At 44.6% G+C, this 16,623-nt stretch overlaps 1 protein-coding gene across 2 annotated transcripts in view; it reads right to left on the reverse strand.

The window, feature by feature from the left end:
• LOC138489145 (peroxisomal trans-2-enoyl-CoA reductase-like) overlaps positions 1-16,623 on the reverse strand; it is a 394,101-nt gene that overhangs the window by 25,476 nt on the left and 352,002 nt on the right. For both annotated transcript variants that reach the window (XM_069616801.1, XM_069616800.1), the window contains one exon: positions 7,047-7,158. In XM_069616801.1, the coding sequence (XP_069472902.1) occupies positions 7,047-7,158 (112 nt within the window). The remainder of the gene's footprint in view (positions 1-7,046; positions 7,159-16,623) is intronic.

Genomic DNA, 16,623 nt, shown 5'->3' on the forward strand with positions numbered 1-16,623 from the left:
CTTTGTGTTGGTGCATGCTTTTGCCATTTCACTTAGGTAAGAGTTTGTGTCTTTCTTCATTCGTAATACATTTTCTGATGGTCCACCATTAGCCTAGGGTCTGGCCAGCATTGTCAGGTTGGGTGCTGGGTGTCTCATTCTTATTTGCCAGGAAGATTTGCATTACATTCCCTGGTTGTGCTCGATTCCACTCTCATGGCTCTGGTCTGGGTTTTTCATTGTGGATTTCAGATGCATTTTGGGAGTTGAAGTTCTGAAACAGAAAAGACAGAACCATGGCCAGATAAACTAATGTGAGGCATTGAGAGAAAAAGTTGTACCAGTGGAGGCATTTGTAGCTTATTGGGGAGGGGGAGTAAGAGGGATCAGGGACTGGGGACCCCTAACCCCACAACTCCCACTTCCCGAATATCATGTAGGCCAGACTCAGGCATTTGTCTTGCCCCAGGTTGGGAGTGGTCCCCCCCCCCCCCCACCCTTCCTCTCCCCGACAGGATGACGCTGAACCAGTCACAGCTTGTTTTCTGGAGGTTTGGCAGCGAAGAAGGCAGGTAGCAGGGAGAACCAATGAATAATCACTGATAATCATATTCAAAATCCAATTGCTTTGAGTAATGAACTGGGAAATCCTCCTGAATACTGAGGATGTATGTTGCTTGCTGTGATCTGGAACTGATGTTATGCTCATCCCTGGATTGAAGTCGCATAGCTTTTTTAGCTTCCTGTGTGAAAAGATCTTAAATTAGTTGAAGAAATGGACATCACCTTAGATTTGCATCTTCTCTTTTTAACTGAAGCATAATTTGGTGTAGAAGCTACGCAAGCTGACCCATTTGAAGAGATCTTGGAAGGATTATAACAGTGTTCGTGATGAGACTATTTAGCAGAAATCGAACTTGAAGATTTTGCAGTTGTTACATTTGCTTGTAATTCTGCATAACCTTGTCTGTTGATCGATCAAACAAGGTTTCATCATCAAATAGTAGCAGAAAAATAAGCATGTCTTTGCATGCAAACTACTCCAATTACAGCCCTTGCCCTGGCATTGGTAATATCTTTTACAACCTGTAGTTGTTTTAGAGCCGCTTTGCTGCTCTCTAAAGTTCAGAAGGCTCATTCGACTGCTACTTCATGTTGTAGAAATTCTGTAAAGCATTCTAAATGTTCCCAATTTAGAATTTGAAGCCTGACAAAACTGTAGCAGCCTTTGTCTCAACTGAAAAGCATACTCCCCGATTGTCCCAAGAAACCAGTACCAATGGTGCAGAGAATTCCCCTTTATCAGGTGTTTGAGTGGGTACTAAATCAACCCTGCAGGTGATCTAACAAGCTGTGTTTGCCTGTTAGGTGTTGATTGATGGGGCATAGCTTTTCCTCAGTACCAGATATAGTTTGTCAGGTTTTAAACTGATCGCCCAAACGGAGGTACTAGACCTCTTCCCAGCTACTTTCCCTCCAAGGGGTACTTGTGTTTCTCCACCAGGAGGAACTCACAGTTTTCCACCAAGGGGAACCTGAGGTATAATTGCCTGCTGGTTCTTGCTAAACAGCCCAGAGGATACACCGAATCTGGGAGTACGATCTTCAGAGAAGAACCGAAGGCATGTAGCGAAACCCATTCCACACCCAAGGTACAGTCTTCCTCTTAGCGATATCAGCAGACTACCTGGTCCTGCTGCCATTTTATTTTACACCTATGGTATCAGTCCACGATTTGACATGGAAGAAGTCTGTTTCAGAGACCTTCGATGAATTCTGTTGCAAGAGATTCCAGTATTCATTGGATGACAATTCCCCAAACTATACATGTGGATCGACTGCTGAAAACTGCTTCTTGCACCGAACATTACATGAAGCTGGTTTTATATGGCATACAAGGAGCCGGTTGATGTTCAGGAAGTAAAGCTGGATTAGAATAAAATGAGGAGTGAGCAGTCAAGAGCTTACGCGGAAAGGCCTCCAAAACATTCAAAAGTTTCTTAAATTAATAGCTATTTTTGGGACAATTTTTCTAGCTGGATGTCAGAGGAACCTATGCCCCACACATTTTTGTGATGTCACTATTAGCAAAATAGAGGGAGCCTGCTCATCATTTTCCGTACTAGACCCCACAAATTCAAGGAACAAACTAGTTGGTAAATACCATAAGGTGTACTTGGAGATTACTTTCAAGTGTGAATTTAAGAGAAAGTGACTCAACTAAGAGTTACATCTGAAGATGCAGTCTGCCTAGGATTAGGATAAACAATGCCGGAAAAGAGTGCACAGATGGAAACCTGTGAAGTATTTTATTGATGGTAGTCCGCTAATCCTGGTGTGGCATAGCAGTTTCTTTATAATGATTAGGAGGATAAGTATCCAGTCAACTGTTGCAGGGAGGCTAGCAAAAGGAGGATTACACAGCCAACGGAAGCAGAGAATTTGTGAGACCCTTAGACTGCGAGCTAGCTTGCTACCGACACAGAAGGGTACAGAAAGCGAAGTGACTGACAGCACAAAGAATGTCGAAAAAAGAGGCAGTGAGTGCCATAGAGGATGAAAAAGGATCCCTCCCAGTCAAAGTGGAGAATGAAACAAAGTATGGTCCCAACTGGAAACTTGTGCAAATGAGTCAGGATTGCCGTATCACAAGAACCAAGCAAGCTGGAGGTGAAAGACCCATCTTCACCAAAGTTTACGGGACAAGAAAGCCAGGGTGAGGGGCTTGTAAACGCCACCTTCCATGTAGCTAGAGAGATGAGCCCCCAAACGTAAATGCAATGTTGAGGGAGAACATAATGGCAATTCTAGATGAACCAGAGGTGAGGAAGGTCTCCAAAGATCAAGGGACTACAAAGAGACACCGGAAGCAATTTGACTGCACAGAATACAGAACCGCTTTGGAAGTTGTGGGAAGAATGCTGCATACTGAAAAGAGACAATTTGCCTAAAGCCACCAAATGCTGGGGAAGAGGGCCCAACTGCCCAGAGCAAATTCAACTTTGATTTGTTCAAAATGCTTATAGCCACAAAAGAGAACATTAAAATCTAGAACTGTCATTTCTCTCATAACACTACATTCTGGAAAAGAGTTTCAAAGCTCAGCGTCAATTGAACTGGCAATGGGAGAAACTGCCACATGCTGGTAAAGAGTCAAATCCCATAGAGGATTGAACTGTTAATGGTCCAAAGACTGTATGCTGTGAAAAAGACTTAAAGCCCAGTTATTTGTCTAAACAACTCATACTGGAAAACATGCTAGCGTTGTTTAAAACCACAGCCTCAGGAAGGAGTCAAAGTACAGAGTGAACTGACCCACCAGTAGTCCAAAATGCTGTGTCTTGTGAAAGATCGTTAAAGGCTAGATTGTGTCAAAATGGTATTTGTCTAAAATACTTTATGTGGGGAAAGAATTACTTAAATCCCAGATCAGTTCTTTGTCTAAAACCACCAAGCAATGCCAAAACGGCAACTGTTATTTGGCTACCTTACTGTAGTCCATGGCCCAAATAGGGCCCGGATAGGTAGGGCTGTGTGCTTGTCCCTGAGGAAACTGTAGAAATGAAGACACAGACACCTGGATGTAGAGACAAATATTTTATTTTATTTAATGTAGTGTACGTCTATGTAGTATGTGTGAGTTTTATGTACATGTACGTATCTGGACTACACCATCCAGCCCACCATGGGGCTGCATGGAATGTAGAGAACAGAAAAAAAACAGAGAAAAAGAACAGTAGACAGCGCTCCCCTTCCGAGCAGTGGGCTAGTCAGGGGAGTGAAGATTCTGAAGAAAGACTGCCAGATAAGAAAAAACTGTAGGAGAGAGAAAATGGAAAGGAGGCAGTGTACCGCAGCTCTCTAGGGACTGGGCCTGGAGCGCCCCCGCCCCCCTGCCTAATGCCAAATGAACCATACTGGGTATGCCAGGTGTGGCCTGGTAACAGATATGGGTATGGGATGCTTGTTCGGAGGAGACCGGGCACCCACAGGGCCGTGCATGCTGTTAACCTGCTCGGTTAACAGACCGGACAGGCTCAATCAGTGAAACCTCAGACCGCATTTGTGGTACGGTCCGTATGAAGACAGGGACCGTCTAGCCCAGGCTGCGTGTGCCATGTGGCCCTATCTGGGTGATGGAACCGTGCTCCAGTGACAAACTGTCCAGGGGTGAGGTGGGATGTGTACAGAAGAAAACTCCTCCTGCTGCAACCCAGGAGGTACAGAAAAGGAGGAAGCTGCTGAGGTCTGCCATAGTCGTGCGGGGCGATGAAGAGTAAGTCGCGGGCCGCGATCTCCTTGTTCCCTCAGTGAAGAATGGCACTCTGGCAAGCCGGCTGAAGCACTAGGAAGATAAGCAGACCCCACCTTGTGCTGCACAAGTGCAGTGAAAAGAGGAGGCAGGCAGCGACCGAGGAGCGCAGGAGCACAGCAGAAACGTGATGGTGTCAGCCCCTTAGCAACGGGGATGCTGCCAGAAAAACGTGATGTGCTGCTGGCATGCTGGTAACACTGGCGGTCCTCAAGTCATTGGGGCCGTCAATGAAGATCAGAGTGTGCAGTGGTGACTGCGGCAACCCCCGGTGCACAGGGCCACCAAAAAAGATCAGTGGTTGCTGCAGGGGGTTTGGGTGTGAAGACAGCTCCATGTGGCTGGCAATGCGGCCTTGAAGAGACATTTGGATAGCGTGGGCCACGCAAGTAGTGTTTGCGTGGTTCCACATGGCAGACAGGGCCACCAGAAGATACTACAGGTGTGGTCCCCTGTGATGTGGTTTCCCATGTGGTGGACAGGGGTACTGGAAAGGGGTGGCTTACTACAGCAGCAATCCATGAGTGCTATATACATGTGTTGTTGTGTGCAATGTAGTTAACATGTATATTTATTTGTGCCGGCATGTTGGGGTGTATATTTATAGCTATAGTTAAAGTAATTAATGTCTGAGTGATAAATCAAGTAACAGAGTAGAAATGGGTAGGAGTGTAGATAATGGAGGGTATTAAATAAAGAAATGGCGTGATACAGGAAAGGGGGAAGTGGCGGCCTGCCATAGACCACTAGGGGATGGAACCAGCCACTGGGCCATCTCTTGGCCATTCTCCACAGTGGTTGGCGACTAGTAGGATATGGGGATCTGTTCCTTTAGTTTAACACTAAGAGTCTACCTTTGGCATCTCTATGGGAGAGTGGGCCGACTGGGCAGATCCCTTAGAGGGAAAGCGACCCTGGGGGACAGAGAACACGGTTTGTCAGAGGGGAAATGCTTAAAAAGATTGTGTTGTGTTTTATAAATAAAAAGGGGTCCCTGTTGGGATCCCTATAAATAATACACCTTGGTGTCTGTGTCGTATGGTGTGGCAGAAGGTAAGGACTCAGGGCGTAGCCCACCTCCAGCTGTTAACATCTTTTACATTTCCCGTGGGATCTGTCCCTTGCCTGCGGTGAGGGAAGTGTACATCCTTGCTCCGGACCAAGGCCAAAAAAGCAGGCGCTACATAACTGTATGCGGGAAAAGCAAGTATTAAATCAAAGGTATAAATATTTAGAATCCTGCGACAGCGAGTCTTAAAAGAAAAGACACGAACAGAGAAACCGGTTGAAGTGTAGACTCGAGCCAAGGGCAAGAGTTAACACAGGTCATCAAGAAAGCTCCTAAAAGAAAAAGAAGAGTTTGTTCAAACATTCATTGGAGAAGTCAATCGTGGAGGTCAGTGAGTGTGCCACAGACAGAAGAAAATCAAGATTCCCCCCAGTGGTGATGCAGTTGCACTGGACAGTGACAGCAGTGACAGCACTGCTAAGGAGAAAGTGTCAGAGAATAGACCAGATGGCAAAGAAGACGGCTCTCGCAGACCTTTTCCTTAACGCCAGGCAATGACAAAAAAGGTGAAGAGGAAATATGGCAATGGATCCACTAAGATCTGATAGACAAAACACAGTCAATATGCAGCAGGACATGAGCAAAAGGGGTACAATAATAGAAAAGAAAAATGACAATGACTACAATAGTATATAAGAAAAGTGGCACTACCTGGTAATATGAGGAAGTATCCTGGACACCTAGGATGTGTGTATATAATTCCATTCTAAATGTTAATTGCACACCGGGGGGTGGGGGGGACAAGTGTAAATGCCACCAGCAATGAACGCTTGCAGGAGGCATTTACAATGGATCTCTATGGAATTTGACCACTTTTACCACCAGAATGAAAATCCATGCAAGCACTAAGGCAGAGCGGGAAACGGAGGTGCACATGGCATGTCAGCCCTGCTCTGCAACTGTGCCTGACAAACACAGGAACACGAAGCTGATCGGTGAAAGTGGGGTAAACACTTTGGCTAATCCGGTCAGGAATAAAAAATAAACACAGAAGATTAAAGCGTAGTGTGAATAGCAAATTGCGGGTGGCGTCAATGCTCAACAGCTGAAAAGGCAGTAGTCCATCGAAGAATTGTAGAGATTTGGTAATGTGCAGATGGCATCAAGGCTTAGAGGCTGAGCCGGAAAATAGTCCAGTAAAACAGGCTGAGCTCGGTGTGCAGGAACAACAATACATGCAAAATACTCATATAGCAGCAATGAGTCCGGCGGTCCTGGGTGGAAATAGGAGGCCTGCCAAGCCTGCGAAGGACTGATGGGAACCTTAATACAATCTACAAAGCATTAATTGATGGAACGCTTAGAAAACATGAGCCGTTGACCCGCCTCGCCTCTAGGGGACAAGCCACTCACAGGATCCATTGTGACTGGCGCTGACCATAGGGAGTATATTGATGCAACTGCCATTTCCCGTGGGTCATGACAGAACTACGGAAAACACCCAGATGCTTTTTCAAGTGAATCACTGTTAGTTATTAGAGCTGCAATTAAATTAATGTTCCCTTGAGAAAAGAAAGTTTGGGTAGCTGTCTTTTGTAGTATTATACTGAAGTCATGGATCTTTGTTTTGTTTGTTTCTTCCCAGAAAATATACTTCCCAAATCAAGGGGACAATCATAGATTGAGATTGGGAAAACTGCAAGGCATGCTGCAGATATTTCTCATTACGAAGCTTAATATATTTACCTGGTATCTCCCAAGATGAATGATACAGGCTTTGTCCAGCATCCACCTTCACAGTTTCCCCAGTGACAAAGGTGGCAGCAGGGGACAGCAAGAAACAGACCATAGGAGAGATCTAAAGCAAATAAAGAAAGGATGTTAATACTCTGGGTGTTGAATGCATTTCTGCTACAATGACATGGAGATCGTATAGATAGAATATAAATATGGTTGCCTGATTGGGTCTTGACCTTACAGGCTCTCATAACATTTTTAAACAAATGAAATAATCAAGAACAATGTATACAGAACAGGTGTTAGAGACTTATGGAGCATTGAGTACCAAGACCTCTAATTTCTATTACTTGTTCATTTAATACATTTGATTCTGTTAGAAACATTTAACACTTTACAACACCATATAAGAATATAGCATATCTATAAATAATCTGTCACTTTAAGTTGTGCAACTAAATCCATGCATACCTCTCATCCATACACATTCATTTCACCTCGATCCATATCATTGCGCGCAAAAGGTAGCTTATGTAGGCTGTATATTGTCAAAGTAACTGTAGACAAAAGGGAGAAGTATTCAGCTATTTGAAAAACCATTACGTTTTCAATAGTCACATCCTATCTGTAAGACTCTCTCACCTGTCATATGATATTCAATTCAACTATGGGATGGTGCTCATTGAGGATTTCAGAGAGTCACCCTACAGATCTTTTTCAAAAAGTTCTTGGCTCTTCACTCTGGAATGAGGAAAAACAAAACGTATACAGTATTTGGAAAGCTAATGACAGTCAACAAAGACTCAGCTTGCACGCTAAAACAAAGACTCAGCTTGCACGCTAACTTACTCATCGCTGATGTATCCAATGTATGTTTACAGATGCCAGATGGAAATCTGCAGTGTTTCTTCAGGCATGATATCGATGGTTTATGTGCCAGGGGAGACGAATTAGAACCTTTTATTAGGGTATCTGTACTTCTCTTTTTTGTTTACAATTTGTGAATACAGCAATTACATCTAGCCAGTGGGTAGGTGGTATTCGTGTCACGTAGCATTTTGGACATCTCTAACGTGTACTTCTCTATATTTAAAAACATATTTATTCACACATTTATTTGAACAGTCCTTGTTGACGGCTCTGAATGGTCATAATAGCCTAGTCTCCATAGTGTTTTGTTGACCGAGTGTCGCCGTCAGAGATTACAAAAACAGAAAAAAGCAGGGAAACTCTATACCCTGGACTAGAGTATTATTGTATCACAGAAATCCGGATAAAATGTCCAGAGAGCAAAACTGTGTTGCTTCCAAATAGTATCAGTATTTATTTTATCATGATGAACTTTGAAAAATAGTCAATAAATGAAACAATACTTTAAAGAACATATTATTACATATCACAACAAGAGGGATAAATATTACACATGGCTAAAATTAGTCCATCATCAAAACCATTCATAGTGCAGCATTCAAACCATACAACATTCAACGTGACATTCATCCAAACGACAATAGCTAAAATAGACAAAATGAATTCATAATCGGGAGTGAGCACAATCCACGAATCCCGCCTAGCAATTTTAGTATATTTTTGGTTTTTTAGAAGTAGAAACGCATACAATAGAAATGATTGAAACAATCTATCGTAAGGGCGGATCTAAAGGTGAAAATGTAGTGTAGATCACATCCCTGGAAAACAAAGCTCAACCGGTTTCGACGTAGTATGTATAATGCACAACGTCTTCATCAGGAGATATAGAACAAAAGACTGCAAGAGAAGAGCATAACTACATAAATATGCAGCAGTGCCCCACCTCAAAAAACAAGCTCAACAGTAAAAATATATTGTGTACCCACCGTGTGCCACCTTAAACAAACCATATTAAGAAAAAGTGAATTACTAAAATCCTGGGAAAGTAAGATAGAATCAAGAAACCATCCCAGAAGCGGAGATGTATATAGGAGCCCTAACGCAGGGGTGCCCGCTCCATCAAGCGTGCAGGAGAGCTAATGAGAAGCACCATGGAGAAACGAATGAGAAAAAAGGCTGAAGTGCCAAGTCTGAAAATATGACTGGCCCACCCAAGGTGTCAGAACCACGTGTGAGGACGAGCTGATAGGTAGTGCAGCAAACTAACCTCACACAGTATGCCAGATACTGGCATGATAAATGGGTGGAGTATCAAAATGGAATGGGGGCCCAACAATGGGCTACAGCTGTTCTTGAACTAAAAAGCAAAAAATTGTGCAATTAAGACCAAAAAAGAATCTCAATGCACGGTAATAGTTAACTATAGCCAGTGGATGATTTACCGGTCAGAACAATGGAACTGTGCTTGATGAGGCCCATCATGATGGAATGCGATGAGAAGGCCTACTAGGCGTGGAATACGGTAGAGAGACTCGTATCACCTTCAAGTACCTGGGCTGACTGTGGACCAGGTGATAGTATGAAATATGAGCACAGACTGTGTCCACAGAAAAGAAAGCAAACAATGTATTGCTGAGACAAGAGAGGAAAAACACGAGAATATATCCGTGAAGACGGCCAAGTGACACTATTATACATTATTGAATGAGTGTCTAAGCGCTACATCTAGAGCACAACAGCCAGTTACCAAACTGCAATATTAGAATATTAACCCAAACAGGGTACGAAAACCTAGGCATGAATCAAGCCACAAGGTGCTGTGAGAAACTAAAGAGCAAGTATCTGGGCGCTACAGCATACAATGCTGTGGCCATGTGGGAGTGCGCACGAACCGAGGGGGATCCCATGGTCGAGTAGCAAAAGCAGCGGGGCTATCCTGTATGTTACTGAAAATAAAAGTAAACTGGTGTAAACATGGTAAGCGGCATGAAAGGCACAATTAAATGCTGTGAAACATAACAGGGCTACAAAATAAGTACAACGGACTTACTTGATGCTAGATGCACAGACCGTAAGAATAGGTAGCTGTATGGAAATCAAGCAGCCCGCTCACGAAAGACGGCACCGTCACGTCCTGCGTGATCGAAAGTGCAGTGGATGCACTGATTCAAGTTCAGCCCACTGAGTAGGTCACATGACCAACCCACAACGCGTAGCCGGGCTAAATAACATAATGCAGGACGGCCTCCACAATCAAGGTGAACGGTCCACCCAGCATGGAAACAAAAAGAGGACTGATGCAAAATCTCGATGGGAGCAAAAGCTGCAATGTGGGAAGAGTGGGCCATTTAATGGAGAAGTGGGGCATGCCCAAGATGAAGAAGATGTCACCATGCCCACATAGGTGCCAACATCACACCATTTTCAAATTTCTGTTTCATGATAAAATAAATACTGATACTATTTGGAAGCAACACAGTTTTGCCGTCAGAGATAATAATTGGTGTTACCAGAGTCCCTACTCGTATTACCAGTGAGGCCTTATCTGGTATGTGCATCTACTGACACGCTATCTCAGTTTGTGGATTTTTAAAAGGCGCTTACCGTGCTGGCTGTTCCTGTGTCAGCAAAATGACTGCCTCCGTGCCAGAGCCATGAATGTTGTACACAGCTTTACTTTTGAAGGACAAAGAAAGGAGACTACAGGGAGCATCTGTGTCTACGGCGCAAGGCCGGGGTGTTAGTTGGCTGTAATAATGCGTCGAGTTGCGATGTGTGTCCGGCCTACATTGTTAAATTGTAGATTTTGTGTTTATTTGAAATACGGACTGTTGGCTCTCCACGCAAAGCCTGCGTCTCCGAAGGTACCATTGCAACGGTAGAGGCCCTGCAATACCTCCATGATTCATGGACGTAGAAGGCCGACTACTAGACAGTGTTTCTTCCATTATGCCCACAATACACAGTGTGATGGCATCCAGCCTGCATAGCTGCGGGTGAACATCAGCAGGATGACAAAGTATTTGTGGATCAAATCAGTTCCAATGATGGTGTAGTGACAAATGATTATCTAGTCTTTATTGGACTGTTTTTGGGAATGTAAAAGAGTCTGGATGTGACCTAACATTTTTTGAAGCCCAAAATCCTGACTTTAAGAGATCGACTGAGTCAGGGACCTATGCTGGAGAAACCCACATGATGGTAACTAGTTATTGTGAGTCAGCCCCATTGTTACGGGTTAAAACACGCCACCTAGTACAGAAACACAAGTATATGATCAGCCTCATCTTTATCGTGAGTCATATGAAGATTAGCCGATTCCACTCTAGCAAGATGTTAAGGCCCTGATTGACAGTTTTCAGGTGATAAATCCATCTTTATTCCAGTCTATGTAACTGTTCTGCTATATTTCCGACTCGGGGTGTGGTTTGATGGTCTGTAAAATAAACCAACTCATCTCTCGGTATGTGTGTTCCTTCCTGATATAATGTTCAACCAGCGTTTGTTATTGACTTTATTTCTAATGCATGACCGGTACTCTGATATGCGTTGTTTCACTTGCCTGATGGTTTTCCCCACATATAGTAAATCGCATTGGGCATTTGATGATGTAAATTACATTTTTGGTATTAGAATTTGTGTGGGTTCGAAGTTCCCACTTTATATGTTCATGTTCAAAAGTGTGTTTGCTGTTGGTAAACTGACAGGCTACGCAGTTACTGTCATGATGCCTACCCCCGGGCATCAGGACCAAGGCCCTCAGCTCCGGGAGCAGGCATCCAGACATTTGTTTAAACCTCAGCAGCCCCGGCTAGGGGCTGTCTGGGTTCAGTCCTGGCGCCTTATGCGCCAGGCTCATCATAGAAATCAGTCCTGGCGCCATAGGCTCATAGACTTTACTTACCTGATGCAGACCATGCTGCAAAAGAGTCCAAGCCTACATGAGGCCTGGATGGGACTATTTTGTTACAGGGACTATTTTTCACTCGGGCGTGGCTCTAGGGAACTTCTTACCTGGAACTACTTTGGAGGCTATTTAAACCACACCCGAACAGCAGCACATGCTTCGCGTTATTCTGCATCCAGCAGCGTGACGCTCACACTGCCTGCAGCCAGCATCCAGTCTTCTGCCACACCTGCGTGCCTGCAGCCAGCATCCAGTCTTCTGCCACGCCCTCCTCGAATCCGGAGCTCCTAGAATAAAGAAGAAGAAAAGGACAAGGTTAGAAACAAACTTATTTCAAATTCCTCACCTAATTTCGGAACCATTTCATCTCCGGACCTGGAAAGTGCATCAGTCCTGCACGCGTCTCTTCGCCAGCTCCAGCACGGCGCCATACTCACAGTTCTCACAGCATCTTTCGATCCGGCACTGTCTCCATCATTTCTTCGCCGTAATCTGGCACCTAGGGGACACAAGAAAAAACAAGGTGAGCCAAGGGAATCAACAAATACAACCTCTTACCACCATAGACTTACCTGATTTACCACCGGCGGTATTATTCCATAACTCTCCACATTTTCATATGCCGCATCTGTAAAGAGGGAGAAAAACAACACGTTAACGCATGCAATAGTTACCGGACAGCGTTGGGTAACACAGACTCTTACCTAAACGCCAGCAGCAGCTAGGAGACCTTCTTCTCACAAACTCAGTTGCAACTTAAGGAAGGAAGGGGACAAGAGTGAACATCGGGCACATTGAACTCTTTGAACTTGATACTTACCAATCCCACCAGGGACTTCAGAGTCAATACTTACCGGAACTCTCCCAACGCCTTCAAACCAGTGAAGTAACTGGTATCTACGCGCCCCTGCAGGACACACAGGATGGAGAGCTCATCTTTTACAAACATAAGGTGAGGTTACTAAGGGGATATCGGAGGTGATTAGTGGGGGAGAGCGAGAACAGTTGGGAGGCCATCACTAAAACCCACAGGTGGTTAATCCCTGTCTCCACTTGCAGGAAAAAACTTCTTCGGTCCAGCAGACAAGACTAGGTGGGCCAGTCCAGTCAGTCATCTCTGCACTACGCATCACGTTGAAGGAAACCGCAGCTGTCCGGGTCCGATCGACACCCCTGTGGGGTCCAGGTGAGCGTAGCAGTTACCACATTTATAATGTCCTGTGATGGGGAGGTAGGCCCTAGATGTTACGTACTGTTGTTTCTTCCCCTGTGTATCTGTATGTGTGTACTAACTTTTGCTTCAGGTTGTAGTTTTTTTAATGCAAACATGGGTTGTTTGGATAGAGTGCCACTATGTTTAACCAGATGCCAATTTTAGTGAATGATATTTCTTAATGGCATTACTGATAGGGCTAAAGGTTGTGACGCACATAAGTCTGTCTGTGGTGGGCTTTTTATTTGACCTGAGGCAGATGTCCGGGTCGGTATTAGCTCCTCATTTGTAGTTCTTAACCAGCTTGCATGGATACCGTCTAGAAATGAGTCTCTGTTTTAGTTCTGCATGTCAAAAACAAAGAGGTGATGGCTGGAAGATTTAGAATTAATCTTAACCACTGGCAATGCTCTGGGCAACCCTCCAGACCACCGTTCTTCGCCTGCCAAGCCATTACAGAAGGGAAAGACCATATGCAAATCAGACTTGGCCCCACCCCAAAAGAGGCAGTCCAGCCCGAACTACTAGGCCACATCCCTTCTGCACGAGACCACAAGCATCCCCAAACATGTTTCGCCCTTGTTGGGGCTCATCAGTGAGGAGTAGCTTGGGTCTCTAGGCCCAGCAGGCACGGGACCCATGTCTGGGCATACCCGTCCCACTCGGGGTGACATAGCAAAAACAAAGAGGTGATGGCTGGAAGGTTTAGAATTAATCTTAACCACTGGCAATGCTCTGGGCAACCGTCCAGACCACCGTTCTTCGCCTGCCAAGCCACACAGAAGGGAAAGACCATATGCAAATCAGACTTGGCCCCACCCCTTTGGCGGTGGGACCAAGCCTGATTTGCATTTGGTCTTTCCCCTTTTGTAATGGCTTGGCAGGCGAAGAACGATGGTCTGGAGGGTTGCCCAGAGCAATGCCAGAGGTCAAGATTTATTCTAAACCTTCCAGCCATCAACTCTTTTGTTTTGCTATTGTCACTGAGAGTGGGAAGGGTGTGCCCAGACGTGGGTCCCTTGCCTGCTGGGCCTAGAGACGCAAGCTACTCCTCAGTGATGACGCCCAACAAGGCTGAAACATGTCTGGGGATGCTTGTGGTCTCGTGCAAAAGGGAAGTGACCTAGCAGTTCGGGCTGGACTACCCCTTTGGCGGTGGGACCAAGCCTGATTTGCATATGGTCTTTCCCCTTTTGTAATGGCTTGGCAGGCGAAGAACGATGGCCTGGAGGGTTGCCCAGAGCAATGCCAGAGATCAAGATTTATTCTAAACCTTCCAGCCATCAACTCTTTTGTTTTGCTATTGTCACCCCGAGTGGGAAGGGTATGCCCAGACGTGGGTCCCTTGCCTGCTGGGCCTAGAAACTCAAGCTACTCCTCACTGATGACGCCCAACAAGGCTGAAACATGTCTGGGGATGCTTGTGGTCTCGTGCAAAAGGGAAATGACCTAGCAGTTCGGGCTGGACTACCCCTTTGGCGGTAGGACCAAGTCTGATTTGCATATGGTCTTTCCCCTTTTGTAATGGCTTGGCAGGCGAAGAACGATGGTCTGGAGGGTTGCCCAGAGCAATGCCAGAGGTCAAGATTTATTCTAAACCTTCCAGCCATCAACTCTTTTGTCTTGCATTAGTTCTGCATGTGTCTCAAATTCTTTTTTCACTGAGCAATTCCTCAGAATTCTCAGAAATTGGCCATAAGGTGGGTTCGTTTTTAACCCTTCTGCATGGAAACTGGTGTAGTGTAAGAGGCAGTTTTTATCTGTTGGTTTCCTAAATAAGGTGGTGCGTAGACAACCTCTACCAGTCTGGATCTTCAGGTCTAGAAAGTTTACTCACTGTCTATTACATTCCATGGTGAACTTGAACTTTCTATCACAGATGTTTATCCAATGGTGAAACTCTTTCAAATCATCCAATGTACCCCTCCAAATGAGGAAAACATCGTTGATGTATCTTTTCCATGTCAGGATGTGATTGGTAAGGTGACTGATACCCGAAGTAACAAACCTCATTTAAAAATTTGCCATATATAAATTGGCCACATTTGGGGCAAAAGTAGCTGCCATACTAACCCCTTTATTTTGGATGTACATCTGTTTTTAAAGAGGAAGAAGTTCACCTTCATGGCTGTTCTGCAGCATTCTAGAATGAAGTTGGTAGGTGGTTCCTCAGGGTACCCATGTGTGTCCAAAACAGATCTAAGGACTCTTTAGTTGTGGGATGGAGGTATAAAGTGCCTCTACATCCATGGTGACAAGTATATCGGTTTCTTGAACGTCTATATTCAATATCTTGATCATGTATGTAGAGTCTTTCACATAGGAGTACATGTTAACTACAAACAGTTTAAGAAAATGTTCTACATAGACCGACAGAGGTTCTAGCAGTGAATTAATAGCTGAAATTATTAGTTGTCCTGGTGGCTGTGTCAGGCTTTTATGAATTTTTGGGATGATGTAAAAAGCTGCAATTCTCGAGTGCTGCTTTTGTAGAAATTGTTGTTCAAATTGGAAATCCAGCCCTCTTTTTCAGCATGATCAGTTAGATTGGCAATCTCCTCTTTCAGTCGTGTGGTGGGATCGATATCAAGTATTTTATAGGCTGTGACAGCTGCTAGCAACCGTAGTCATTCTTTATCGTAATCGTCTGTGTTAAGAATACCTATACCTACGCCTTTATGGCCGGTTTTATAGTTATGTCTAATTTATTGGGTAGATTTTGTAGACTACTTTGTTCCTTTGCAGTCAAATTGTCTTTGGTGAAGTTGTGTTTCTTGGCTACTTCTAAAACCTGTCGGATCACTAAAGTTCTCAAAAGCTTCCTCCTCTGGGGGACATGCATGGTTGAGGAGAATAAATCAAGAAGTAGCGAAGAGTAGCAGTCCTGCAGTGGAGGCTCTCTTTGTATCCAGTCTGCTTTTGGTCTCCTTTTCGTGTTTGTCATTAGAGGCATGAAACCTAGTAAGACTACTTTCTGTGTCGGAAAATATGAATAACTGTTCGGTATCTGACCCCCTAAGTGAGACGTACCCCAATGACCCTTCAGTGCCTCTTACATCCTCTGGTACGTCCATCACACATTGGAACGCTCTCTCAATGGTAATGCACATAAACATTAAAGCACACAAATCAGCAAACAGGACCTAATTATGTCCAATGATACGCTAAACAAAGCCCATACACCTCCTTGTGATCGCTGATGGTTCCGGACGATGCGGTAATAGAGCCGCAAACTTGGCTGCCTACAAGCTTTGAAGTGTTCACTGAGGAACAAGAAGTATTGATCCCTGTTGCTGTCGGGGTGCTGGGCAATTGCGAAAAAACTATTTTAGATGCCCATCTTCCAGCGCCTCCCTCTAGTGCTACTCAAATGCCAGAGCTACCTTACCCACAATTCCTACCCTCAACACATTTTGTGCAGAGGCTTGATGAGGAAATGCTGGAGAATGTCATGACTCCAGTGACCCAAGATAACAGCATGGAGTCGCCAACTAAAAGATCACGCAAACTACAAGTCACTGTGATTGTCCAGAAACTACATGGAGAGTATGAGAAGGACAACTTCCAATGAATCCTGGGATGACCAGGGAAATAAT

This window comes from Ambystoma mexicanum, chromosome 9, assembly GCF_040938575.1.
Source record: "Ambystoma mexicanum isolate Mex_15411 chromosome 9, UKY_AmexF1_1, whole genome shotgun sequence".
Taxonomy (NCBI): domain Eukaryota; kingdom Metazoa; phylum Chordata; class Amphibia; order Caudata; family Ambystomatidae; genus Ambystoma; species Ambystoma mexicanum.